Source organism: Plasmodium relictum, assembly GCF_900005765.1.
Source record: "Plasmodium relictum strain SGS1 genome assembly, chromosome: 12".
Lineage (NCBI taxonomy): Eukaryota > Apicomplexa > Aconoidasida > Haemosporida > Plasmodiidae > Plasmodium > Plasmodium relictum.
In genome coordinates, this window is record NC_041690.1 from 429,958 (window position 1) to 457,817 (window position 27,860).

The 27,860-nt window shown below is 17.5% G+C and overlaps 7 protein-coding genes across 7 annotated transcripts; 4 read left to right on the forward strand and 3 right to left on the reverse strand.

The window, feature by feature from the left end:
- Positions 1-411: 411 nt before the first annotated feature.
- IF1 (translation initiation factor IF-1, putative) lies at positions 412-891 on the forward strand (the record flags this gene model as incomplete). The annotated part of the gene is made up of 1 exon (XM_028677892.1): positions 412-891. One exon carries the CDS (start codon positions 412-414, stop codon positions 889-891), a length of 480 nt encoding a protein of 159 aa, XP_028534235.1.
- Positions 892-4,547: 3,656 nt separating this feature from the next.
- On the forward strand, positions 4,548-6,815 carry PRELSG_1211900 (conserved Plasmodium protein, unknown function; the record flags this gene model as incomplete). Its single annotated transcript, XM_028677893.1, has 1 exon — positions 4,548-6,815. The coding sequence occupies one exon, from the start codon at positions 4,548-4,550 to the stop codon at positions 6,813-6,815; it is 2,268 nt and encodes a 755-aa protein (XP_028534236.1).
- Positions 6,816-8,157: 1,342 nt separating this feature from the next.
- U2AF2 (splicing factor U2AF large subunit, putative) lies at positions 8,158-10,512 on the forward strand (the record flags this gene model as incomplete). Its single annotated transcript, XM_028677894.1, has 1 exon — positions 8,158-10,512. The coding sequence occupies one exon, from the start codon at positions 8,158-8,160 to the stop codon at positions 10,510-10,512; it is 2,355 nt and encodes a 784-aa protein (XP_028534237.1).
- Positions 10,513-12,061: 1,549 nt separating this feature from the next.
- eIF4A (eukaryotic initiation factor 4a, putative) lies at positions 12,062-13,627 on the reverse strand (the record flags this gene model as incomplete). The annotated part of the gene is made up of 4 exons (XM_028677895.1): positions 12,062-12,079; positions 12,185-12,317; positions 12,441-13,159; positions 13,301-13,627. The coding sequence occupies 4 exons, from the start codon at positions 13,625-13,627 to the stop codon at positions 12,062-12,064; spliced, it is 1,197 nt and encodes a 398-aa protein (XP_028534238.1).
- A 2,080-nt stretch (positions 13,628-15,707) lies between these two features.
- PRELSG_1212200 (aminophospholipid transporter, putative) lies at positions 15,708-21,240 on the reverse strand (the record flags this gene model as incomplete). The annotated part of the gene is made up of 2 exons (XM_028677896.1): positions 15,708-19,901; positions 20,167-21,240. The coding sequence occupies 2 exons, from the start codon at positions 21,238-21,240 to the stop codon at positions 15,708-15,710; spliced, it is 5,268 nt and encodes a 1,755-aa protein (XP_028534239.1).
- Positions 21,241-23,071: 1,831 nt separating this feature from the next.
- On the forward strand, positions 23,072-24,339 carry DER1-1 (derlin-1, putative; the record flags this gene model as incomplete). Its single annotated transcript, XM_028677897.1, has 6 exons — positions 23,072-23,224; positions 23,346-23,419; positions 23,559-23,652; positions 23,793-23,932; positions 24,049-24,201; positions 24,312-24,339. The coding sequence occupies 6 exons, from the start codon at positions 23,072-23,074 to the stop codon at positions 24,337-24,339; spliced, it is 642 nt and encodes a 213-aa protein (XP_028534240.1).
- An 870-nt stretch (positions 24,340-25,209) lies between these two features.
- PRELSG_1212400 (zinc finger protein, putative) lies at positions 25,210-27,189 on the reverse strand (the record flags this gene model as incomplete). The annotated part of the gene is made up of 1 exon (XM_028677898.1): positions 25,210-27,189. The coding sequence occupies one exon, from the start codon at positions 27,187-27,189 to the stop codon at positions 25,210-25,212; it is 1,980 nt and encodes a 659-aa protein (XP_028534241.1).
- Positions 27,190-27,860: the final 671 nt, after the last annotated feature.

Genomic DNA, 27,860 nt, shown 5'->3' on the forward strand with positions numbered 1-27,860 from the left:
TAAAAATAAAGTAAACTTATTTTTATTTAAAAATTAATTTATTTCTTATAATTTATTTTATATTTATTACTACAAAAAAAATTATTGTTTTTAAGAGCAATAATTCTATATATTAAACAAAAAAAAAAAAATTTATATTTATTTAAATTTTTAATAGGAGTGTAATTATATAAAAGAAAAGAAAAAAAAAGGGATAAAATCTTATTTATTCTAGTTTATTTTCATTAAAACTTATTTGTTTGATTTAAAAAAAAGAAAAAAAATTTATATCATTAAAATATCCTAGCCAGATAAATAATTATAAGGAAAAATAAATAAATAATATTTTATAGTGCTTCACAAATTTTTTTATATTATTTTAGTAATTTAAACAAATGAATAAATATGTTTATATTTATTTGAAAATCATATATGTTCAGTAAAATTTCTTTTTTCTTTTTTTTTTTTTGTTATATATATATTTTTTATTTAACAAATGAATTAAGTTTAAAAAAAACATACTTTATTAACCTAAACAACAAAATAGACATATGGAAGAAAGATATCTTAAGAATTTACAAAAAAAATGCTGTGAATAAAAAAAAAAAGAACATTAAGAATTTGATGAGGAGATATAACAGTTTAAAAAATAATATTTTGAGAGAGAAAGAAAATGAAATAATTGAAATGAATGGTATAGTTGATGAATGTTTAGCGAACACCAACTTTATAGTAAAAATCCCAAATGGTCAAAAATTCTTATGCTTTATTTCCGGAAAGTTACGAATAAATAAAGTAAGAATTAACTTAGGTGATCAGGTTAAAATTCAAATTCATAAATTAGATTTTGAAAAGCGCAGAGGAAGAATAGTTTTTAGATATTTACAGGTTCAAAAAAAAAAAAAAAAATAAATAATTAAAAATGCAAAAATCATAACCTTTTTTTTATGATGCAAAATCATCTTTTATTTTTCTTCTTTTTCTTTTTTTTTTTAAATTGTTATTGTATTTTGAAAAAGAAACCTAAAATATAATATATATATAGTTCAATAAATTATTGTATAAACATATATAAAATTTTATTTATTTAAAACCATCTTATAAATAATTAAGTTATTGTTAAAACTTTAAGAAAATTATATACATGATAAAACTAAAAAAAAAAAGCGTAAATTGATATAGAAATAATTACATAACGAATATATGTAACAACAAATTATATACTTAAAATAATGATTACAAATAAAATAATAACAATATTTATAAAGGAAATAGTAAAAAATAAAAAAATAAAATAAAAGTGTATATATATATGAGTCTATAAAATGTGTCATATTTATAATTTTAAAGATAGATAAAATATTATTTTAACAAGTGAATTAACTATAAAATAAGCAGGTATATTAATTTTATATTCTCAAAAAAAAATTATTAATAGAATAAAAAATTATACATATAAATTAAAAATTATAAAAACAACAAAAATCATTAAATTGACTTCTCTTTTTTTTTTTTTTTTGGTGTTAGAATATTTTTTATAACAGTAATAAAAATATTACTTAGAATAAATAATGTTATTATCTTAAAATATGCATATGAATGAGAAATTATAATTATGTATTATCTATATAAATAATAAATCTATTAACATATTTTTGAATTTTTAAGTGTATTTATAATTAGCTATTTGTAGTATTTTTGTTTTCTTCATAGAGTTTTAAAATTTGTAAACACGTCATAAATGTCTTTAAATCATTCTCCATTTTTAAAAAAAGACCAAATTTTTTGTCGTCTTTAGTATACTAATCAACGAAATTATTAAAAAATAAAAATAAATAAATATATATATAATAATTGTCATTCATTTGGCATAAGGTTTTAAATTTTATTTAATAGATAATAAATTTTTTTTTTTCTTTTAAAATCTTACATGCATATATATTAACTTTTTTTTTTCCTCTTCTGGCATAAGATATATAGTTTTTAATTGCTAAATGTTATAGAAAAAAAATAATAAAAATAATGAAGCAAAAAAATATAAAAAGAAATACTTAATGGGAAATGAATGAAATTTAAAAATTATATAAAACAATTATTTGATAATAACAAAAAATAGCATACCAAATATCTATTAAATTTCGAATCATTAATTGTTTCATAGTCATATAAATCTATTACCTAAAAGACGATAATTAGGAAAAAAATTTTAAATATAAATAAAATAATAAATATAAGAATATGTATTCATAAATTAACAATATGAATTTACATTTTTTATTTGAATATATAGGCTTTCATCACTTAATACTATGATTATATGCTACAAACATGTATCCAAAATATTTATATTTAAAAATGTTCTTATTATAAATTTTTTTTTTTGTCTTATTGATATATTTTACTCTTATATAATTTTTGTTTATTTTATTTTTATATTAGTGTAATTTTATTTTTTTTTATTTTTTATTTCCATTACATTTAAGTTTTTTTCTATATACAAATAAGCACAAATGAGGAAATCTCTACTAATACTAATATACTCACACTTTATACCTTCAAAAGCTGAAGATAAAAATTGTTTCATCTTAAAAAATATTTAAAATTTTTTTTTTTTGCTATAAAATATATCAATTTTTTATTCATTTTTTCAATTCTACTATTGTGGATAAGCATTCACTTTCTTTTTCTCTTTTTAAATTTACTTTTTCAATCTATTAAATTTTTGAGTTATAAAACTTGTATAATTTCTTATTAATATTAAAAAAAAAAAAAAAAAAGAAAGAAATAGACACCTTTTCAAGATTAATTTCTAATGGATCTTCATCACCAGAAAAAAAATTACAGCATAAATATTTATTAATCATTTTATTAAAAATAGAAATTTATTTCATTAAACACTTTAAATGGTATGTATATTATTAAATTTTATTGATTTTATTTAAAAAAAAAAAAAAATTACCTTTGTACTTCAAAAAAGATTCATTTGATCACTAGTAAATTAGTAAGGTAGAAATATTATTTTGCATTTTACACAAAAAAAATAATATAAAAAAAACTTGAATATTAGTAAAATAAATTCATATGCCACATGCATAATAGGTGTATATATATATATATTTGCATTAAAAAATTATCGGAATTTTATAGAAATAGTTTTTTTTATTAATTTTCTCATTTTAAATAAAATGAGAAATGAGAAATTACTGAGATTAAGTTGAATTCGATACATTAAATGAATGCAATGAAAATTTGAAATTGTTACAAAAAAAAAAAAAAAAAAGACAAAAACATAATAAAATGATAAACTAACCCATTAAGAAAAGAAATTTCTACTATTTATAATGTCGAATATATCACAAAAATATACATATATGTATATTTTTGTATAAATCTAAAGTTGGTTAATGAAACATTAAAGCTTTATAACATATATTAAAAAAATTATTAAATTTAAGCATAAGAAAATATTGATATATATTCTATCTAAATAATGAATATTTATTTTTTTTTTTTTTTTTTTTTTTTGTTCTATATTTCCTAAACATTACCTACTACGGTTTATTAAATAATTTTATAATTTTATCTTGATTCCTTTTTTTTAAATATATATTTATTCGAAAGAAATACATCAATAAAAATTGAGAAGATATTTTTAAATAAACTTTTATTTAAAATGTTATGATAGGAGGAATATATACATACAAGAAATAAGATATAATAAAAAAAAATAAATTTAAAATCATATTAAGGAAAAAGTGTGATATAATATTAATATGCTACTATATTAAATTTTAATATGTTTTATATGATAATCATAAAAGTGAAATATGTGATGAAAAAAATACATAAGAAATATTTTTAATTGTTTACTTAAAAAAGTATTTGTTTCAGTATGCTTAAAAGTATTCTATTTTATATTCAAAAATGATAAATTTTAAATAAAAAATTTCATTGTAGGAGTATTAGTAACAACACTTATATTTCTAAACTTAAAACGTGCCAATTATGTATATATTTTTTAAAAATTCAAGAAATTTACTGGAAATATATTTAGCATTAATTTTTATTTTATAATGTTTTATTTTATTTTATTTTTTTTTTATTCTACTTCATAAATATTTTTATACTTTTTTAATTTTGTATATTTTTTTTATCTTTCTGTTTTTTTTTTTTTTTTTTATAATAAATGCTTCATATTTTAAGAATGTTCATTTATTTATTCCTCTCCCTTATATATATAATAAATATTTTCTATTTTTTTTTTTAACTAGTTTCTATTAATATCATATAAAAAATTTTCTTATCCATGTTTAGCAATTTTTTTTTTTTTTTATATTTAATAACATTCTCTATATCAAATTTATCTTTTTTATAATTTTGTTTCTATTTCTATTTCTATTTCTATTTCATTTTACTTCATATTATTTTTTTAAAATTTGGTAATGGATAATTAATATAATCAAATTGTTAATTATACTAAAACATATCGTTTAAAAAATTAATTAAAAAATACAACTAATTTTTTTTCTTTACAAAATTTAAAAAGTCACTGTAAATACTTAACAAAAATGAAAGAAGCAACTGAAACAGTTGAAAAAAAAAGAAAAAGGACTGATAACATTGATGAGCCTAAAGAAGCAAGTAAATTAAAAAAAAAAATAGAATTTGAAAATGATGATGAATATGAAAAATATCTTTTAAATAATTTTAAAAAGAATGATGAAAAGGAATATGTTTTTTCAGAATTTGTAAAAATTTTTTATAATGAGATTAAAAAATATAAAACAGTAGATGAAATGGCAAATGAAATAAAGAAATTGGCTTTTCAGAATATTTCAAGAAATTTAGAAATAATATGTAATAACGAATGTACTAGTTCGTTTTTTATTGAAAAATTTAGAGTTAAATATATTAATGAACAAAATATATTAAATATAAAATCTTCTCAAAACAATTTTAAGGAGTTTATGATATTATATAATAATAATAATCATTTTAATGATTTTGGTTTAGAAATAAACACAAATATAGAAAGCAAAAGTGAAGAACAAAATGAACATATAGAAGAACAAGAAAATGAAAATAAGGAAAAGAAAAATAAAGATGAAATTTCTAATATTTTAACGAAAGATAACTTTTACAAAACACATATATGGAAGGAAAAAATAAAATGCAAAATTGAAAATATTAATGATAATAATATTTTAACAAAAATTGTAAATTATTTAACAAGTATATCATTACACTTCGATCATATACCAATTAAACTGACAAAATTTGATATTATTAAAAAATTAAATGATTTAAATTATGATATTATGAATATAAATATATGGGATACTTACAATATAAAAGAAACCAGGTCATCTGATTTTTTTCGAAAAGCTAATGTATATTTTAAAAATCAAAATAAAACGAATGAAATTTTAAATTTAATACGTGAAAATCCATCTTCTATTGAAGTTAATGGTTATTTTTTAAATGATATTAGAAGAAATAACTATAATTATTTAGATTTAAGAATTTGCCCACCTATATGTTCGCATATAGAAAGAATTAAAATAGATTATGAAAATGCGAAAAAATTAATTAGAAAATTAGATAAGTCATGCGAAATAAATTTATATTTATTAGAAAATTTAAAGCAAGACAGATTTTTATTTGAAAAGCTAAAAAAAAGAAAAATTTTGAATAATAATTATGTAAATGAAAATAACGAAATGAATATAGAAGAAAAAAATGAAAAAACAGAAATAGAGATTAATGATAATGATAAGAATAGAGAGAATAATAATTCCACTAACATAGAAAATTCCTTAGATGATAAAAAAGTAAACCTTTTAAATAATAATGATTCTGATGAAAGTCCCATAATACAAATTGTTGAGGAGAATAAAGATATGGATATAACTAAAAAACTAGATATATTAATTTTATATTTAAGATTTGTTCATAATTTTTGTTATTATTCAGCTAGAAAATATAATACATATGATGAGATGGTAAGAGAATGTGGTTACTTTTATTTAAGAGTTAACTTAGATAAAAGCTTTTTTAGTAATTTAATACCAATATTTTATGAAAATTATAATATAAAAAAATTAGAATGTTATGTAAATGAAAGCATTTTAGAAGAATTTTCAAATTCTAAAAGTGAAATAGAAGAAAAAAATCTAAGTAGTTTTAATAGCAAAAAAATGCATGATAACTTAAATTATTTACGTAATGAAAATAGTAAAGAAGAAAAAAGTGATAATAATATATTACAGAATATGAAAAAGAAGTTTAATGATGAATTGGTATCGGATTATCAGTTAAAGTGGTTAATTAATTTTGATGAAGAAATTAATGATGCGTTAAAAGCTAATTATAACCAAAATATTGATATAGAAAAAACAAAAGAATTTTTTAGTATTCTCAAAAAGAATTATATATTAAAAACTAATAATAATCAAAATGAAATAAGATGTGCTAAATGTAAAAAACTATTTCATAATATAAAAGATGTTCCAAATCATATTTTTACTAAACACAATCAAATTAAAATGAAATTAATAACTGAAACCGAAGTAGAAATTATGAAAAGAGTTTTTTTTGAATCCCCCCATAGTTTTCATTTTTTTTATATGATGGAAAGAAAATTCAATTCTAACTCAAGAAATTATTTAAATAAAAATTTTTATAAAAGAAATAAAAATTATAAAAATGAAAATTTTCATTTAATACCAAACAACGCAAAAAATGATTATAAAGATTTTGATGAACCTAATTTACCTGTTTTCGAAAACTTAAAACATGATGCAAAAAAAAAAAATGATTTTTATGATGACACGTAATAAGAATCAAAAGAGTATGTTACTTTTTGTCCTATATGTTAAATATGTTCCTTTATTCTATAAAATAGAAATGTTGCATATTTTTTTTTCTAATTTTTGATAAAAAAAATAGAAAATTTGTAATATAAACATTCATTTTCTTTATTAAAAAAAAAAAACTTTTTTATTTTATATAAGACTTTAATAATCTTATATATATATAAGAAAAAATTTTTAAAATTTTATATTTTCCTTTTATTTTTTACTCCTTTTTAAATTACAAAATATAATAAGTGTGTATTTAAGATATTTTTAATAGAATAATATTGCATACATATTTTTTTTTTTTCTAGATAAAATATTATTATATGATATCTTATTTTTAAAGGATTGCTTTTAAAACTTTTTTTTTTTCTAAAGTTAAAATAAAACTTTAAAAATTAAGTTTGCCATACCTCCATTTTTGTATAAATTAACAGCATTTAATAAAAAAGAAAAAATATTCAGAATTTCACTTATTTCTTTTAATCTTATAAAATCTTTATCTATATCTACACAATGCTGAAGAAAAAATAAAAAATATAGGCGATATTAAAAATAACATACTACGAATATAAAAAAAAAATATATATATATATATATATATATATATATATATATATTGTGCAAAAATTACTTTTTAGTGTATGAAATATGTATTAGGAATGCTTCTCATTTTTATGAAAGAAATTATCTTTTTTAGAATCAATATAAATGTAAAAATGATGAAATATTATTAACATTTAAAAACAAATGATTTAAAAAAAAACTTCACTATTTTCTATATCATATGTTTTAAATTATTAAAAAGAATTCATCTTAAATAAAATGGTATAATTTTTTTCGATTAAAAATATTTTAAATTTCTTTTAATACATATTTAAAATTTTTATAATTCAAATAAAGTTAAAAAAAGCTAACACGTGATATAATAATAATTGATAATTTTTTTTTTCAAGAAAAGAAATTTTCTTTTATTTTATATTTTATTAATTGAATAATGTAAATGAAGAACTAGTATATATTAAGAACTATTATTTTTTTTTTTTTTAAATTGAATGCAAATTACTGAGAATTTTTTTTTTTTTATTATTTTTATAAGTTATATATATATATATATATATATATATATATATATATATATATATATATTTTTTTTTTTTTGTTATATATTATCATTTAAAGTTATATTTATACAAATATATAGAAAACTAAATTTTTAAAAATATATTAAATATAATTTTTATATATACACTGTTTAACAGAAAAGAAAAAAAAAAAGAAAAAAAAATAATAAGTATAATGATATTTCTATAAAATTAAAATGAATGAGAAAAGTTATGTAAATGATAATTTTAAAAATAATGAAAAAAATAATTTATTAAAAGAAAAAATTAGTAAAGCATTTAATATAAAAAATTTAACAAGAAAAGAAAATACCAGTTTTTATAAAACTAATATAAAAAATATTGACGATACTACTGAATTAGATAATGATTGCAATAAAGATAAAGACTTTAATAATGAAGAAAATGAATATGAATCAAAATATGACTTAACTAACTCTAATTCAAGTACTAATTCTACTACTGCTTTAAAAAGAATGAATGATCATTCAAATAAATATGAAAAATCTTCCGAAGAAAATACCTTTTATAAGGAAAATGATAAGCACATTGATGAAAAAGATATAAACAGAAAAAATGAAAAAAAAAACAGAGAGGAAATAATGAGTAACAAAAGAAGAGATGATAAATATGATAAAAAAAACGAAAATAATGAAAACAAAAGTAATGAATTAAATATAGAAACAAATAAAGTAATAGAAGAAGAAAAAAATAAAGAAAAAAGTGAGGAGGTGGTAAACAATGAAATTAATGAAAAAAAAAATAGAAATAAAAGTAAAGAAAAGATAAAATCTAACGAGAATCATAGTTCTAGTATAGAACAATATAAAAGTAAAAGTAAAGAAAAAAGCAGAAATAGAAGTAAAGATAGATATAGAAGTAAAAAAAGGCACAGAGATTTCTCCTCTAGTAGTAATGAATTATATTCTTCAAAAAGAAAAAAAAGTATAAATCGAAGTAAAGAAAGAAGTAGAAATAGAAGTAAAAATAGGAGTAAAGAGAAATACAGAAATAGAAGCAAAGAAAAAAGTAGAAATAGAAGCAGAAATAGATATAGAAGTAAAGAAAAGAGTAAAAATGTAAGTAGTAGTGGCAGTTTAAGTAGTGAAGAAAGACATTATTACAAAATAAAAAAAAAAATTAAAAAAAAAAATTTACGAAGTAGTAGTGATAGAAACTCGAATAAAAGTTCAAGTGTACATGAAAAAAATGAAAGATCTATTTCAACTGAAATGACAAAAAGTAAAGACGCGAAACCCAAAAAAAAAACGAAATGGGATACAGTAGATGAAAGTTTACTAAAAAATAATTTATTAGATAATGGAATGAATTTGCTTCAAAAGCAAAATTTAGCATTAACAAGTACTTTAGCACAAAATAGTAAAGTTCCTCAATTAAATAGAAATCCATATGAAATGGAAAATGATAAGAGACAAAGGAAATTATATATAGGTAATATACCACCAAATTGCAAACAAGAAGATGTTATAGATTTTTTTAATGGGGCAATATTGGCAGTTATAAAAGATACAAGCTTAGATGTAAAAATTGGGGATATTCAATTAATGCCAGTAATAAAATGTGAAATATTTAATATTGATTCAAGATTTTGCTTTTTAGAATTTAGAACAATAGAAATTACATGGTTATGCTTAAAGTTAGATTCCATTTCTTTTAATAATTATTGTTTAAGAATTGGTAGACCTCATGATTATGTACCACCACCAGAGGGAGATCCTGCACTGACTGCTGTGTTTCCAGATATTGATATGAAAATATTTGATATGTTAAAGCCAACTAAAAATGTATATGTAAAAAGTACTGATGATGATAACAAATTATATATACAGAATTTACCACATGATTTAAAAGATGATCAAATAAAAGATTTATTAGAACAATTCGGAAAATTAAAAGCATTTAACATTATAAAAGATCTAAACACAGGATTAAATAAAGGATATGGATTTTTTGAATATGAAGATAGTAGCTGCACTCAAGTTGCTATTCATGCTTTAAATGGTTTTGTATGTGGGCAAAATATTCTTAATGTGAAAAAAGCTACTTTTAATAAAAATCAAAATAATCCATATTCACAAAATCCAAATAACATAAGTATAGCCAACAATGTAGAAGTACCTGTATCTCTTTTGCCTAATTCTATTTCTCAAAAAATTTTGAGTAATTCTATTATAGGCCTACAAATTCAAGCATCTAGAAAAATTGGGGAAAAACCATCTAGAGTTATTCAATTAACTAATGCTGTTTTCCAAGAAGATTTAATTATTGATAGTCAATATGAGGAAATTTTAAGAGAGATTAAGGAAGAAGCTGAAAAATATGGACCATTACAAAATATTGTAATTCCGAAACCAAATAAAGATTTGTCATTTACTGAAGGAGTAGGAAAGATTTTTCTTCATTATCAAGATGAAACTACAGCAAGAAAAGCTCAGTACATGTTCAATGGAAGAGTTTTTGAAAAAAGAGTAGTATGTGCTGCTTTTTATTCAGAAGAAAAATTCTTGAAAGGAAAGTATGTCTTATCATAGTAAAAATTTAAAAAAAAGTTAGTATATATTTACTTAAAATATTTTTGAAAAAATGGAATATCTTATATTATTTTTTATTAAAAAAAAAAAAACTTTTTAAATGGATATATTGCATGATCTATCGAAAAATGTATGTACATTTATTTGCATATGTGAAAAAAAAAAAAAAATTAAATAAGTAAAATATTATACATATTCTCACATGACAATTTGAAAAGAAGAATCTAAATATTTAAAAAAAAAACAGTAAAGTATTCATTAAAATACCTGAAACATTGAATACACTATATTTAATAAAAAAGCAAAAATCTAATTTGTTATAAGCATATATATACATATAGAAATAAATTGAATTGAATATATATAAGAATAAATTATTGAATAAGAAAAATATATTTGTAATAAAAGATTTATAAATAAAATGTTATATAATTAACTCGTAAAATCAATTTTTTTTTTTTTAATATATATATATATAATCAATTTTTTATTGATAATATTTTAACTAAAAGACCTTTATATTTAAAAAAAATATAAAATATTTTTAATATCAAAAAAATAAATTATAAAAAGAAAAAAATTTATATTGTATATATAGAGCATAAATAAAAATATTTAAAGTACATCGTTACTAGTTTTGTACACAATTTTTTTTTATAAGAAGGTAATTTTCTGTATAAACAAATGCAAAATACAAAAATTAAATTCTTTTATTGTTACAACTTATGTTTAATAAAAAAAAAAAGTTCATATTACATAAAATGGAAGTAATATTTTATTAAAATTTTGAGTAGAAAATCATTTATAAAAAAATTTATCTAATTTTATTTTTATTTTTTATTTCTATACCTTTTTTTAATGTTTCATATTTGTATGTATTACCAAAATGGTTTAAAGGGATTTATTAAAAAAAATATATACATGAAATTATCATATACTTAGTTAATGTTATGATTTATAAATACTGAATAATTGTATTTTTGTTATTAAACATATAAAAAAAAAAAATGTATTTAATTTTTTTGCGAAGTTTCTTTTTAAATAAGTATTAATTTAATTTTATATCTATTTATTTAAAATAACTACATTTAAATGAATACATGTTCATTAATATATAATCGGTGCTATATGAAATAAATTTTTATAAGGTACAGTTTCATTTTTTTTTTTAATTTATGCATTATTAAATGTTTTTTATATTTTCTTTAAAAAAATAATAAAATTTATTTTAAAATAAATATACTTAATTGAAAATAGATTCAAAGATAATCGTTTAACAAATTAAAAATTTTAAATATTTTCGTTTTTCAGTAATATAAAAAAATTATAATAATAAAAATAAGGATATATATATATATATATATATATATATATACATATTGTATATTATTATATAATGAAAACTATTGTATTTTGAAAAATATATATATAATTTTTTTTTTTTATAAAATAAAAATTTACAATATCATTGTCTTAAAAAGATAATACATATTAACAATAATTAAATTCTTGTTATTAAAAAAAAAAAAAAAAAAAAAAAAAAAAAAATTTACAAATAATCAGCAACCTAAAAAAAAAAAAAAAAGGTTTTTTTTATTTAGTATTATATATATATTTTTTAATATGCAATTTATGTTGTTATTTTATTTTTTTTATTTTTTTTTTAAATTACTTCTAAAGGCATTTCTTCTATTTGTGTACTATAGTATGATTCAATTTTTTTTAATTTGTCTTTTTCTTTATCGTCATTTGTAACAAAATTTATTGCAACTCCTTTACGTCCGAATCTTCCAGAACGACCAATTCTAAAAAAAAAAAATTAAAGCATAAAAAAAATGTTAGGTAATAAATATATTTATATAATAAAGTTATATCAAAAAAGGAAAGATAAAAATTATATAATTTTAAATATATATATATATAAATACCTATGGATATATGTATCTGGTGAGCAAGGTAAATCATAATTAATGACTAGAGAAACTTGTTGTACATCAATACCCCTTGCTAATAAATCAGTTGTTACTAAAACTCTTGTTGATCCTGATCTAAATTCTCTCATAATTAAATCTCTGTCTTTTTGATCCATATCTCCATGCATACAAGAAACAGTGAAGAGACGATTGTGCATTTCTTGTGTTAAAATATCAACTTTTTTTCTTGTGTTGCAATAAATAATTGATTGAGTAATGGTTAATGTTTCATATAAATCACATAAAGTATCTAATTTCCATTCTTCTTTTTCTACAGCAACATAAAATTGCCTAATACCTTCAAGTGTTAACTCATCTTTTTTAACTAATATAGTTTTAGGATCTCTCATAAATCTGGTCGTTAATTCTAAAATTTCTTGAGGCATAGTAGCAGAAAATAAAGCAACTTGAATATCAGGAACTAACTTTTTAAAAACTTCATAAATTTGTGCTTTAAATCCTCTTGATAGCATTTCATCAGCTTCATCTAATATAAATAATTTTAATCTATCTACACCCAAATGCCTTTTATCAATCATATCATAAACTCTACCTGGAGTACCAACAACCATATGCACTCCTTGTTTTAATTTATCTATATCTTCTCTTACAACAGTTCCTCCAACACAAGCGTGACATTTTACTTTTAAGTAATCTCCCAAAGCCAATACAACCTATATATATAAAGAAAATAATTAAATATTACTGACACTTTTTAATTATGAGCATGCATGTATATATATATGGATATTTTTTTCATTTTTTTTCATCTATATGATTTTATTATGAATGTAATTTATATTTTTAATAATTACTTTTTGTATTTGTTGAGCTAGTTCACGAGTTGGAGCTAGGATTAATGCTTGGCAAGCAACATAATCATAATTAATTAATTGTAAAGAAGAAATAACAAAAGTTGCTGTTTTTCCTGTTCCTGATTGAGCTTGACCAATGGTATCGTATCCATTCAAAATTGGCTTAATACCTCTTTGTTGAATAGCTGATGGTTTTTCAAAACCATATGAATAAATACCTCTTAAAAGCTTTTCATTTAAACCTAATGCATCAAATGTATCTACAATTTCTTCTGTATTTCCATCAATGTCATTTTCATTATTAAATTTTTCCTCTTTAGTACTCATTTCTACCTATTCTGAAAAAAAAAAGGTTTTAAGTATAAATATATATACATATATACACTTGCATATGAATATATACAAAAAATTAAAAATACTAGTTTATATACAACATGTATAAAAAAAATTTAATAAAAAACAAAATATATAAGAATGTAATATATTCACATATTAAACATACTTTACTAAAACAAAAAAAGAGAAAAATAAAAAAATAAAACATATATATATATAATAAAATATATACTCTATGATTATATAAAAAATCCTTAATAAAAAAGAAATTCAATATATATATATTGTTTATTTAAATTTTGTATATATATATATTCTCATCAATGAATATAAAATATATATATATATATATATATATATATATATATATACCATAAATAAAATGAATATATATATATAAATATATGAGTACAATGTATATACTTAAAGCAATAACTCCTTTAAAAGGTATATAAATGAAAACACGTTGCTCAATTAATAAAATAAACTTGATGAAAAAAATTAATAAATATATATATACTTGAATAGAAACATATATGATTATTAAAAAACTATAAAATTTATATAATATATATACTTATTTATATATTTTTTTTAATATATTTACTTGAAAATAAATGTATATCTCTTGATATTGAAAAAGAATTAGAAAAAGAAAAAGTAAAAATAAATTATTATTAATATTTTAAATAAATGTTTTAATATTATTTTTATAAAATCTGAAAATTTAAATTATATATATAAATAAAAAAAAAAAAAAACTTAAATTGTAAAAATTAAAAAAAGTTTGTATATATATTTTTATGCTTATGTATAAATATATATATATATGGGGGTTCATATATGTATACTCTAAGTACAAAATTTTAATTTTTTTTTTTAATATATAAATGCAAATAAAAATCTTTATAAATATAATTTTATATCTATATAAGTATTATTATTCAATGTTATTTTAAAGGAAAATCACTTTTTTTATAAAATGAATTATTTTTATTTGAAAAAAAAAAAAAAAAAAAAAAAAAAATTACTGCTGTTGATGCTCATGTAGTTATATATATATATATATATATATATATATATATATATATATATATATATAAATATAAATATAAATATAAATTTTTTTTTTTCTTATTTAAATATATATATTTTTAAAATTCTTAATTTATTTTATATTACAGTTATAAGGTAATAAAATAACCTAATATTATATATTTTTTTCAAAATTTAAATTGATTTAAATTACAAAAAAAAAATTGAATAAAAAATTCTTTTATTGCCGTTATTAAAGAATATTGCTTTTCTATTATCTGCATTTATACAAACCTTGCATTCTTTTTAAAAAAAATAGCTACAAAATTAACTAAAAGGAAAAATATGTATAAAATTAATAATAAAAAGATATTATCATTCAGTTTTAGTAAAAATCAACAATTTTTAAGGATTTTCTGAAAAGAAAATGTATTATTGATATTTTTTTTCTATGATCCTATTTTATGAAAAATTTTTCTTTCTTCATTGTCTAAATTTACTTATATATTCTTAAAAGTTCTATTTTTATAATTGTAAAAAAGTAGTAAAATTATATAAAAGCTCAAAAAAGATACAAAGAATCTTTTAAGAATAATATATATCTTTTTATAAAAGTTACTAGTTTTATTATAAATTTAAAAAACTTTTTATTTTTAATGAATATGTTCTCTACAAAAAAATAAATACAAATTTATTTTTAAATTACTGGAGCAAAAAGTGGTTCTTTTTTGTTTTTGTTTTGTTATTATATAGGATCTATTTGTTTTAAATCTTCAATTTGTTGCATAAAAAAAAAAAAATAAAATAATAAAATAAATAAAATGCTATAAAAAAAGAATTTTATGTATTTAAGTTAAAAGAAAAAAAATATTAAATTTTATATATGTAGATAAAATAAAGTTTAGATATAATACACATTCACATTAAATATATATATATATATATATATATATATATATATATATATATATATATATATATATATATATATGTACTTATTATAAAAATAATTTAAAACTTATTAAAAAGGAATAAATTAATCTTTTAAAAATTTACTAAAACATCTTTGAAATATATTTTTCTTCTTAATGTTGAAATCAACGTTATCAAAGGAGAAAGTGTCTATGTTAAAAATTTGATCGCATTTTGAAGAAAAACTTTGAAAAGATTTCATGCTAATTAATGCAGAATTTTTGTGTTTACATTTTTTATATAAATAATAAATAATAGAAGGAAAATTAATAATACTATTACAAATTAACATATTTATTAGTAACTTTAAGTTTACATAAAAGTAAATAAAATGAAATTTATTTAAGATAATTAATAGTATAAAATAAATTACAAAAAACAAAATATGTATTATAAATATAACTAAACTGCATTTGTTTAACAAACACAACGATTGTAATAAATGAGTAATAACTAATATTGTTAATGTATTTATTTCATAATTTAAGTCAAAAAAAAAATAGTAGCTTAAAGTAAATATTAAGAATGCTTGATATAAAGATACCCATAGTACTTTATAAAAAAATTTTAAAGAAAATAAGTCATTTTTTAAAAACTTATAAAATATTATATTATTTTTCAATACATTATCTCTTATATCACTTTGTGATAGCAAGATTGATATATTAGTAATAACAGTGAATAGTATAAAGTAGCATAATAATGAAATATTTGAAAAAATAGAAAATCTACAATTGAAAAAGTATGAAAAATAAAACTGTAAAAAAAAAAGGGTTATTCTTCTATAATAAATATATTTTGCAATTAAATTAAAATTTCTGTAAATTACGTTACCATATAAAAAAAATAAAGTTCCCAAATCTTCAAATGAAGATAATTTTATATCAGCATATAAATTGCATATGTTGTTTTTTGAATTATAAATTGTTATTGAAATATCAGATTCGTTAAACATATTTAAATCATTTACATCATCGCCAATTGAACAAATGCTATATTTTGTATTTTTTTTTAAACTTCTAACTATCATTCCTTTTTGAATTGAACTACACCTATAAAATAAAACACACTTGGAATTTTTTAAAACATTAATAAATTCTCTTTGCTGATATTTTAAATAGTAATCGATTATATCCCCATTAATTACATATACAATATTATTAAGACAGTAATCTTTTATTTTTTTTTTTTCAATTTTTTTTTTTTTTTTTTTTTTCATATCGTAATCATATAACATTGTTTTTAATATGCCAATAATTTCATCTTTATTTAAAATAATGTTATGTGTTGAATTTTTATCTAATTCATATCCTTTAGTATGTATTGAATTATTAGTTATATTCTTCCTTTTATCCTCATGTAAGCAGGAAAATTCATTTTTTATAATATTGTCATTATTACTGATATTATATATAATTTCTTTTTTGTCATCATTGTCACTATTTTTGATATTTTTATTATTTGTAGAATTATAATTATTAGAATTCATAATATTTTTCAAAGAATTTGAATATGTTAAGGTTTTCTTTTTTTTTGTTTGATAATTATTATTGCAATTATTAAAAAATGAATATTTTCCAACATCATCGTGAAATTTCTTCTTGTAAGAACTCGAAGAAGAGTAATTACTAAGTAAGCATTTTTTAGAAGATATATTAGATATAGCTTTATTTTTATATTTATATAAATATAGTAATTTTTTTTCATTCAAATCGCAAAAAATGTTATTTTCATTGATTAACTTCAAAGAATTTGAAATAGACATTATATTTTCCTTTTTATCACCTGATAATATCCACGTTTTAATATTCGCTTTTCTAAACATATCTAAACATATTTTTGCATTCTTTTGAATTTCTTCTTTAAAAGTTATAATTGCTAAAATATTTATATTTTTATTAAAAGTGTTTTTAAAATAATCTTCTTTATTAAAATTGTTCGAGCTTTTTTTATATTCATCATATTCATTTTGAGGGATTTCTTTATATGCAAAAGTTAGTACACGAAAACCATTACTAGAAAAACATTTGCATAGCTTTTTTAGTTGTTTTTTATTTTCTTTAATAGATAACATATTAATAATTATTTCATCTGATCCTTTTATGAAGTTAAATATTTTGTTGTTATAAGAAATAAGAATACACATAATTTTATTATTAGAATCAAATTGAAGAAATTCTAATATTTCAAAATTATATTTTTTTATACCTTTTTGAAAATTTTTTCTATTGTATTTTGAATAATCACTATTATTGCTAGTACTACAAGTATCCATTATATGTTTTCTATGTTTAGAATGTTTTAAATTTCCAATATTATTTTTTTTATTTGATTTGTAAAAACTATGCTCCTTTTTCAATGAATTTTTACAATATATATTGGTGTCATTCCATATCTTATTTTTATTATATATATTATTTTCACATGAAAATGTTTTACAATCAGCATGCTTATGATCTGTATTAGTTATTTTATTTTGCTCTTTTCTTAGTTTTTTTCTCTTTTTTTCTGCATTTATTGAATTATAAATACCAATAACAATGTGATTGTTATCTTTATATAAAATATGCATACCGTTATACTTTAAAAAATCAATTAAAACATTTTCCTCAACACTCGTAGAGTACAAGGATTCAATTTTTTCTATATTTCCCCTACTGTTTTTTTTTTTATTTGTTATTATTATATTATTACAAAATAATATGCATAAAAATGTTAAGAAAATTTTATTTATTTCCTCGTTAGTATAATTTAATATTTTATTGAAAATTTTTTTATATAAACATACATTATTTCCTGTATCATATTTTTCTATATTTTTTAAAATAGTATTGTTCTTTATTTTATTACATGAATTAAAAACAAGATTGAAATCAACTATTTTTAAAAATATATTAAAAAAAAGTTCACTATTTTCTATTGTAAATTCATCAAATAAAAAATGAAACTTATGTAATTGCAAATCATTTTTAGTTAATGTGCCTGTTTTATCACACAAAAGAAAATAAGTGTTAGAAAATTCGTTAATTATATTATAATTAAAAATTGTAAACTTATCAACTTTTTTATTTTTTCTTAAAATAAAATAATAATATTTGCTTATTAAATATATATAAAAATTATTAATAAAAGGCATGAATGAAAATAGTAATAAAAAATAGTTCAAAAAGATTACAACAATGTTTTTTTCTAATATATGTTTTTCTCTTAAACATAAAAAACTGCTAATAGTTACTATTATGATTAATAATATTTTCATTTTAACTTTTATTTCATTTTCAATTAATGATATATTATTTTTACTATTAACAATCATATTCGTTTTTTTATCTAATCCTATATATGCTACCAAACCATATATGTTTCCTTTTATAATTTTACTATTACTCCATATGATATTTTCAATTTTTATATTTTCTTTATATTTTATATAAGTATTCTGACTCATTTTTTTTTTTAAACTAAAGTAATTTTTATTAATATTATAAAGATCATTATTATCTAAATTAGTGCAAAAGGAATCTTGATAAGTTTTAGTTATAATTTTCGTGTTATTATTAATTAATATATCTTTTTTTGTAAATATATTACAATTATTAGTGGATATATAATTATTATCTGTTATATCTTCATTTTTCGTGTTTTTTAAAGAGTTTGAAGTATTATTTTTGGAAATTAAATCATAATTACAATTTTTACTATCGTTGTAATTATTAATGATATTCTTTCTTGTGTGTAAAATATTATTTAAATTATCTGGATATAGTGTATCACATAGAATATTGCTACAATTTTTTATTTTGCAACTATGTTCTAACAAATATATAGATTTTTTTAACAAAAAATTGAAGCATTTAAAAGAATTTTCAATATATGTATCTTCAATTAAATAATTAAAAATTTCATTATAATAATTTTTTTTATTATGAACATTTTTATAAAAAATATATTGTAATGATTTTAAATCATTATAAATACTTTGAACAAATTCATTACAGTTGACTAATATAAATAATCCATTCATTTTATCAGAATATATATGTGGCTTTTCAATTATTATTTTTATTTTTAATCTAAAAATATCGTATATATTTGGTAAATTTCTTGTAATCTTTAAACATTTTTTTAATTTTAAATCTGTATAGCCATCAAAATTTTTTGAAGAAATAAAAACATTTTTTTCGTTATCAAATCTTTTAAGCAAAATTAGATCAACTGGGCAATCTTCATTTTCTTCCAAATATAGAATATCTCCTACCTTTTACGAAAAAAAATAAGAGTAAAACATAATAAATCAAAAAATTATAAATTATTAAAATATATACATATATATAATTCTTAAATTGTAAGAAAGAAAGTAATTAATATATAGTATATAAAATAACAGCTTTTTTTGCTTATTTCTTTATATAAAAGCTTCCTTCAAAATTTCATTTTACGTTTAATTATATGTATATATTCACATATGAATACTTTCATTTTTATAATATATATATATATATATATATTTTTTAATTATATACTTTTATATTAGAATATTTAACTTCCATTAGTCCTACATGAGTTACCCTTTTGTAATATTTACAATTTACATTATTTTCATTTTTTATTTTTTGCATAATTTTATCAATATCTTTTAATATATAAAAAATATATAAAAAATAAAAGCTAATAGCAAAATATACATAATTATTTTTTCTAATAATTCTTATTTGCTGCAATATACATAAAATTAGAAAAGTAAGAAAAAAAATATTTTTAAATTTATTAAATAAAACATGAATTATTAATTGATACTTATTTTTATGACATGAATAAATTTTATTGGTATTATTCTTTAAGCTAATATTATTTTTTATTAAATAAGTTTTAACTGATTTTTCGTCATAAACATTTATTCTATGCAATTTTTTTCGTTCTCTTATTTTTTTTTCATTATAAAAATAATGATTTTCATATTTATTTGTAAGCATTATTTTTTTTATTAAGGATTCATCGCTTATGTATAATGTATTGTCTGAGTCGAAGTCATTTAAATTGCTTATTTTGTTAATAAACATTCGTTTCGTTTTTTTAATTTCAGCATCCTTTATATAATTTCTAATTTTACCTTCATTTTCTAAATTATGTATATTATGTAGTATATTTGTTAAGTAGTTTTTGCAAATTTCAATTATATGCTTATGGGATATGTTGTCTTTTGTCTTATTTAAGAAAATACAACGATCAAAATTTCTTAAAATGGTTTTATCTTTTTCTAATTTTTTTGTTACATTTTTAGATTTTTTTCTTTTTTTTTTCAAAATATAAAAAAAGCAAGCATCATTAAATAAATTAATAATAAAATATTTTATCTTATAGAAAGATAAAAAAATAGGAGATAGAAATGCAGTTATATTGACTTTTTGTTTATTTTCGCAAGAATATTCATCGTAGTATAATAATATACTTCCTCTTTCAGATTTAAGAAAAAATTTTAAATTAACTTTTTTTCTTATTTTATATACTATATTTTTTAGTTGTTTCAATAATGTTTTTTCTTCCTTTTTTTTATCATTTTTTATTTTTAATGCAATCTCTTTTAAATTAAACTTCATATCTTTTAATAAATTATAAAAAGAAAATTGATGATTTTGTATTCAGTAAAAAGAAATTCGAAAGAATATATATCTTAAAAAAACAATAAAAAATAATAATAATTTGTGAAAAAAGAAATTCTTAGATTAAAAAAGACAGAAAAAAAAAAAAAGAAAAAGAAAACTAAAAAATTTACATTTAAAAAGGAAGAAACGAAAAAATTATATATTTTTTATCATAATTAGATGAAAATTTTAAAAATAACATTGAAAAAAGGAATTATAAATTGGATAGACAAATAAATAGAAAAAAATTTACAGAATAAAAAGTAAAGTAAAAATTCATAAGGAACTATAAAAAAAGACAAAATTAAAATAAATAAAAAGAGATTCATATGAACAAAAAAATCATGATAAGTTTTTATCTATATCATATTCAATAATTAAAATTGTTTGGTAATTTTATAAAAATTATAAAGATAATCTATAAATTTTAAAATGATAAAAAAAGTAAAAAATTATATATTTATTTAGCTTTATATATTTTTCTTTTTTTTTTTACAAGATTTTTAAACTATATATATTACTTCTGTTATTTACTTTTTTTTTTTTTTTTTAATTCAACTTAACAAAAAAAATATAAGGAAAAAAGAAAATGTCAGTGAATTGAAAAAATAGTATTTTAGTTTAAAGGGTAGTTAATCATATTTTATTACTATATTCTTGTTTTATATATATAATAATTGATTCTCAAAGGTATTTTTAAAAGGTCTCTTAATAATTTGATTATAAAATTAAATAATCTGTGTATAATTTCGTTTAATACAAAAAGAAAAGCATACATTTTTTTTTTTATTTATTCAGATGTAGACCTTAGAAAATATGAATAACTAAAAGGATCTTTAAAAAAAAAAAAAAATTAAAATAATAATTAAATATATATTATATGAAAATATAAGTTCTATAAGTTTATCTCTTATGGCAACATTATTCTAAGTAAGCTTCAGAATAATTACATTTAACTTTTATTTTTATTTAATATATTTTTGCATTATTTTAATTTTTTAATTTTTATTATATGAATGAATAATTTAAATATTTATTATATAATGTACTGAAATTTCTATATTATGAGCATTTTACCCAAGAGATCCTATATATATATATATTTTTTTTTTTTTCTTTTCTTCCATAAATTAAAAAATATAAAATAAAATCATTAACGGGCATTACTAAATTTAAGTATTAATTATTTTTTAAAAATAGTCTTTTAAATATATATATATATATATTATTAGGTTTATAATTATTGTGTGTATAACAAAATAAACTTAATATTTTAAAGTGAGAAATAAAAACATTAGGATATGAATATGATAAAACTAAAAATTTTAAGAATTAATAATACATAATAAAACTTATCATTACTTTTAATATTTCATTCTATTTAAAATTTAGTGCAATTGCTTATAGCGCAAATCAATTAAAAAAAAAAAAAAATAGTAAATAAATAAAATGTGAAAAAATGGAAAAAAAAAAAAATAAATAAAAAATAATGAAAAGAATTTCAATGAAAAAATGCTTTGCTTTTGAATAAAAATTTTCGCTCATTGTAAATGAATTTAACCAATATTTTTTATACTTTTAATTTTATATATTTTTATTTAAAATTTTGTGTTTTTACTTTTTTTTTTTTTTTTAAGATAAAAAATTACAAATTAAAAGGAAAAAAAACCTTCATATGTGTATATATAAAAGAAAAAATGTGATATAAAAATAATTTAAGGAAATACATGACGATAAAAAATCTCGATAAATTTCAATTTTTTATAAAAAAAATAAACAGACAAAAATGGTTCAATTAGGTGAGTTATTAAGTAGTATCCCTTTAATAACTCGTTTATATCTTATTCTTTCTTCAATTTTAATGGTGTTATGTTCTCTTGATATAATTTCACCTTTAAGCTTATATTTAAATTGGAACTTAGTATTAAATGAACATCAGGTATTATTATTGAATGAATAAAATATATTTTATATATTTTTAATAGTATTATATAATTTGTATATTTTATTTATTTTTACTAAAGAAAAAAAATTTTAAAAAACTATAATTTTTATTTTAGTATTGGAGACTTGTAACTTGCTTTTTGTATTTTGGATCATTTGGTTTACACTTTTTTTGGGATGCTTATGTTTTGTAATTAGGAATATTTAAAAAAAAAAAACTAGAAATAAAAAATTACTTTTTTTTTTTTTTTGTATTTACATTGATATATTTTTTTTATTACATATTATGAATAAAAAATGTTATTAAATTATTTTTTTTTCCTTTATAGAATATATTATTGTAGTTCATTAGAAGATGTTACTTTTAGAAATAATTCTGCTGATTTCTTATGGATGCTTATTGTATCTTGTTTAATGCTTTTGGTAATTAATTTAAAAAAAAAAAAATTTAAATAATAGGATAAGAAAAAGATAATGGAAATATTTTCAGAAAAAAAAAAAATGATTATTGTATATCAACTCATTGATTAAAAATCAATAAATTTTTTTTTTTCTGGATATAGGTTGTTTCATATATATTTGGAGGTGTATATTTTTATAGTAGTTGTATAATAAATGTTATAACTTATGTATGGAGTAAGAATAATTCTTCAACAAGATTAACAATTTTTTTTTTTACAATAAAAGCTTCCTACCTACCTTGGTATCATATATATACATTTTAAATTTATATTTTTGTACTAAATTATTTTGTTATACAATATCATGGTAGACAAAATATATACACTTTATATTTATTTATTTATTATTTTTTTTTAGGGTATTAACATTATTATCATTAATAGTTGATTACAATTCTAATGACAATTTTTTTGGAATATTAGTGGGACATATTTATTTTTTTTTTACTAACGTTTTTCCTCTTATGCCTATCTCAAAAAATACACAAATTTTTAAAACACCACAATTTTTGTTAGTTTATTAAAACAAATAAAAAAATTAGTATTAAATTTTACTTATGCTTCACAATTATGTAAATGCACATTATTTTTTATTTGATTTTTTTTTTTTTTTTCTTTTAGGAAATGGTTACTAAAACAGGAACAATAAGTAGACAAAATACACAAATTAATTAAATATTTGTTATTTTTAAATATAAAAATATATTTTAAATCTAGTTTATCATTTCACTTTTTTTTTTTTTCTCTATTTTTATTAAATGATGACGTTAATATAATTAAAATAATTTGTATTTATTTAAATTTTGTTTAATATGCATAATACAATCAAAAAAAAAAAATCATAGCAATATTTAAATAATTTTAATTTTATGTGAATATATGCACCATTAAAATAATGTTTTTATTAAGAATAAATGCATTTATGTAATTTTTTTTTTTGTTGTTATTTTATAATTTTTTAATATTTTTTTATTAAACTATGTGAATCGCAATATTAATTTAGAGAACAAATATTATAAAATCAAAATTCTCACAAAAATAAAATAATAATTTTTGAAAAATAACTACACATTTCATAATAAAAATTTCAAAATAAAAACTATTTATAAATATATTCTAAAAAAGAAGAAAAAATAAAATAAATCGTGCGGATTTTATAAATGGATTATTTTATTTTTTTTTTTTTATACTATGTATTTTTATTTTTAATATTAAAAATTAAGAAAATTTCATAAATAATGAAACATAATTACATCTTTAATTTTTTTATATATATTTTTAAATAAATAAAATTTTGTTCTTTTTCTTTTTTTATTTAATTAAAATTTATATAAATATATATATTTGTGTAATTATATATATAATTAATAATATGCATATTTAAAATTCCTATAAATATAACGAAATACTATTTCTGCTTTTTAAATATAAATTTATAATAAAAATTTAATTTACTATATTTTCTTTTTTTTACATAATTTATTTTTCTTTTATTTTATGCAATTTGTGTATATATATATTATTCTGATAAGAAAGAAAAAAAAGATACGAACTGCTGTTGTGAAGAAAGTTTTTCATTATTATCTTTTGCTTCTGTTGTAAAGTTAACATTATTTTTATTTGAATTATAATATTCTAAAAAATAAGAATCTTTTGAATTTGCAATTTTATTATCCAAATTATCTTTTGTTTTTTCATTATTATCATTATTAGAACTTAATGGACTCGTTTGAAATTTCCTTTTTATGGATAATATATCTTTTTCATTTTTTTCATCTAGATAATTCTCTGTATTTGGTTGATGATAAAAATTCATTAAACTGTTTTCTTGTGCATCCGCTACACTATTTATATTTATATCTTCCCTTTTATTTAATTCATTATTTATTTTATTCATTAATTTATTTTTTTCTGAATCAAATTCTATAAGTTCGTTAATATAATCTTTTTTATTTTCCATTAATAATACTTGCTCTCTTTTCTTTTCTTCTTCATTTTCTTTTTCTTTTTCATTTTTTTTTTCTTCATCAAATATAAATTCTTTATTTTTATTATATATATCATTTTTTACTTTGTTTGCTGTTTTTTTTAATTTTAAAACCCTATTAAATTCAACTACTCCAATGATTTCATATGCAATTTGTGCAATATTATCCCACTGTTCTGGTGTAAAAACTAAATTTCCCTTAATTATTTTCTCGTATAAAGCTTTTAAGCATTTGATAACTTCTAACATATTAATTTCACTGCTTTTATCATTTTCTGTACTATTTAAATTACAGTTTAATTTACTATCACTATTTAATGATTCGGAATCGCATTTTTTATTTTGAATTAATATATTTAAATTATCTTCATTATCTATATCATCATCTTCTTCATCATTTATTTCATCGCTTGTAGCTTCTTGTTCGTTAAAGCTGACTTCATGAGCAGCTGTACTACAACTAGAATGATTTTGTTTTAATTTTAGATTGTTGAAGTTATTATAATTTCGATTTGTATTTAAAGATTCTATTATATTATTAGAAACGTTTGAGCTAATAGAAATATTATTCCCACTTTTTGTAGGAAATCCATTTAATTTATTAGAAATAAGTTCATTATAATTTGAGGAATAAATATTAGAATTATTTGTATTATTACTATTACTGTTTGCATCAAAATTAGCAAATGAATTAATAGAATTTTTTATGCTATTTCTTGTATAATTGTTTAAATTTTCGAAAGGAGTATTGCTGAATAAGTTTAATTTTAGTTCTTCTTCAGAATAGTTTAATAAATTATCTTTATTAAATAAATTATCATTAAAAGATAAGGAAATTTGTCCTATATTAATTTTGGGTATCTCATTTTTATTAGAAATTGAATCAACAGAAGAATAAGCGGTTGAAGCCATATAATTCATTTTATTACTTTGTACATCATTATCATTCATATCTTCTAATTTTAAATCACTCTTTTTTTTTAAAGACAAACTTTTTATATATTTGTCATTAATTAAACCATTATTGTTTTTATTGCATATATCTATTTTATCTACAATAATTACATTAGGAATACTAGGAATGTTTATACCGTTAGTAAAAGGTAACTTATAATTTCCTGGGACTCTCGTTTCAGCTAATCCATGAATAAAAGGACAGTAGTATGTATTACATGATCCTTTTTTATAATCTTCACATCTTTTTGTTTTATAAAAGAGAGGATGATATAAAATTTCTTCGGAGGAATGAGCAAAGGGGCATTCACCTCCCCTTAAACATAAACTATTAATAGATCCATCACTTTTTGTTTCTACATCTGGGCACATTATTGTTATGTAACGAATAAAAGAAGAATCACTTAAATAAAATGGACATCTTCTATTCCAAAATTCATTATGACTATATTGGCATCTATCTAAACCAAAATTGCAACCACCATTTAATAATCTTTTACATTGTTTTGTTCGAAAGCGACTCAAATCTTCTTCACTTAATAAAGTTGCATATACCATTTTTATGGAAAAAAATAAAAAAATAAAAAATAAAATAAAATAAAATAAAGAATATTACAAAATTATGATATTTTTATATTTTTTATAGAAAAAAAAATAAGAAAATATTTTATAATTATTACAAATATATATATGTTTATATATAAAAAAAAAGACGAATAAAAAACAAAATAATAATGTCTTATTATTGTCTATATATAACGCTTCTACAAAAAAAAAAAAAAAAGAAAAAGGTAAATAAATATACAAAATAAAATTAATAATAAAATATATTAAAGTAAGAACGATTTATAAGTATAAACAAAGAAAAAGGAAAAAAAGTAAAGCCAAAAATATTATTTAAACAATAAATATTAGATAAAATAGAAATGTTATGAATAAGAAAAACAAATTTAAAAAAAAATTGTCTTTTAAGATTTTCAATTAAAAATAAATCTTAAAATATACACAACTTACTAATAGTAGAATGAATCAAAATTAATCAAAATATACCAAAACCAATCAGAATAAATCAAAACAAATCACATTACAAAATAATATAAAATAAAATTAAAAATATATCACACTAAAAAATTGGTTTCCAAATATAATTTAGAATATATTCATAAAAATAAAAAAATAAAAAATAAACTAAATATACACAAATATATATATATATATTATAATGTATA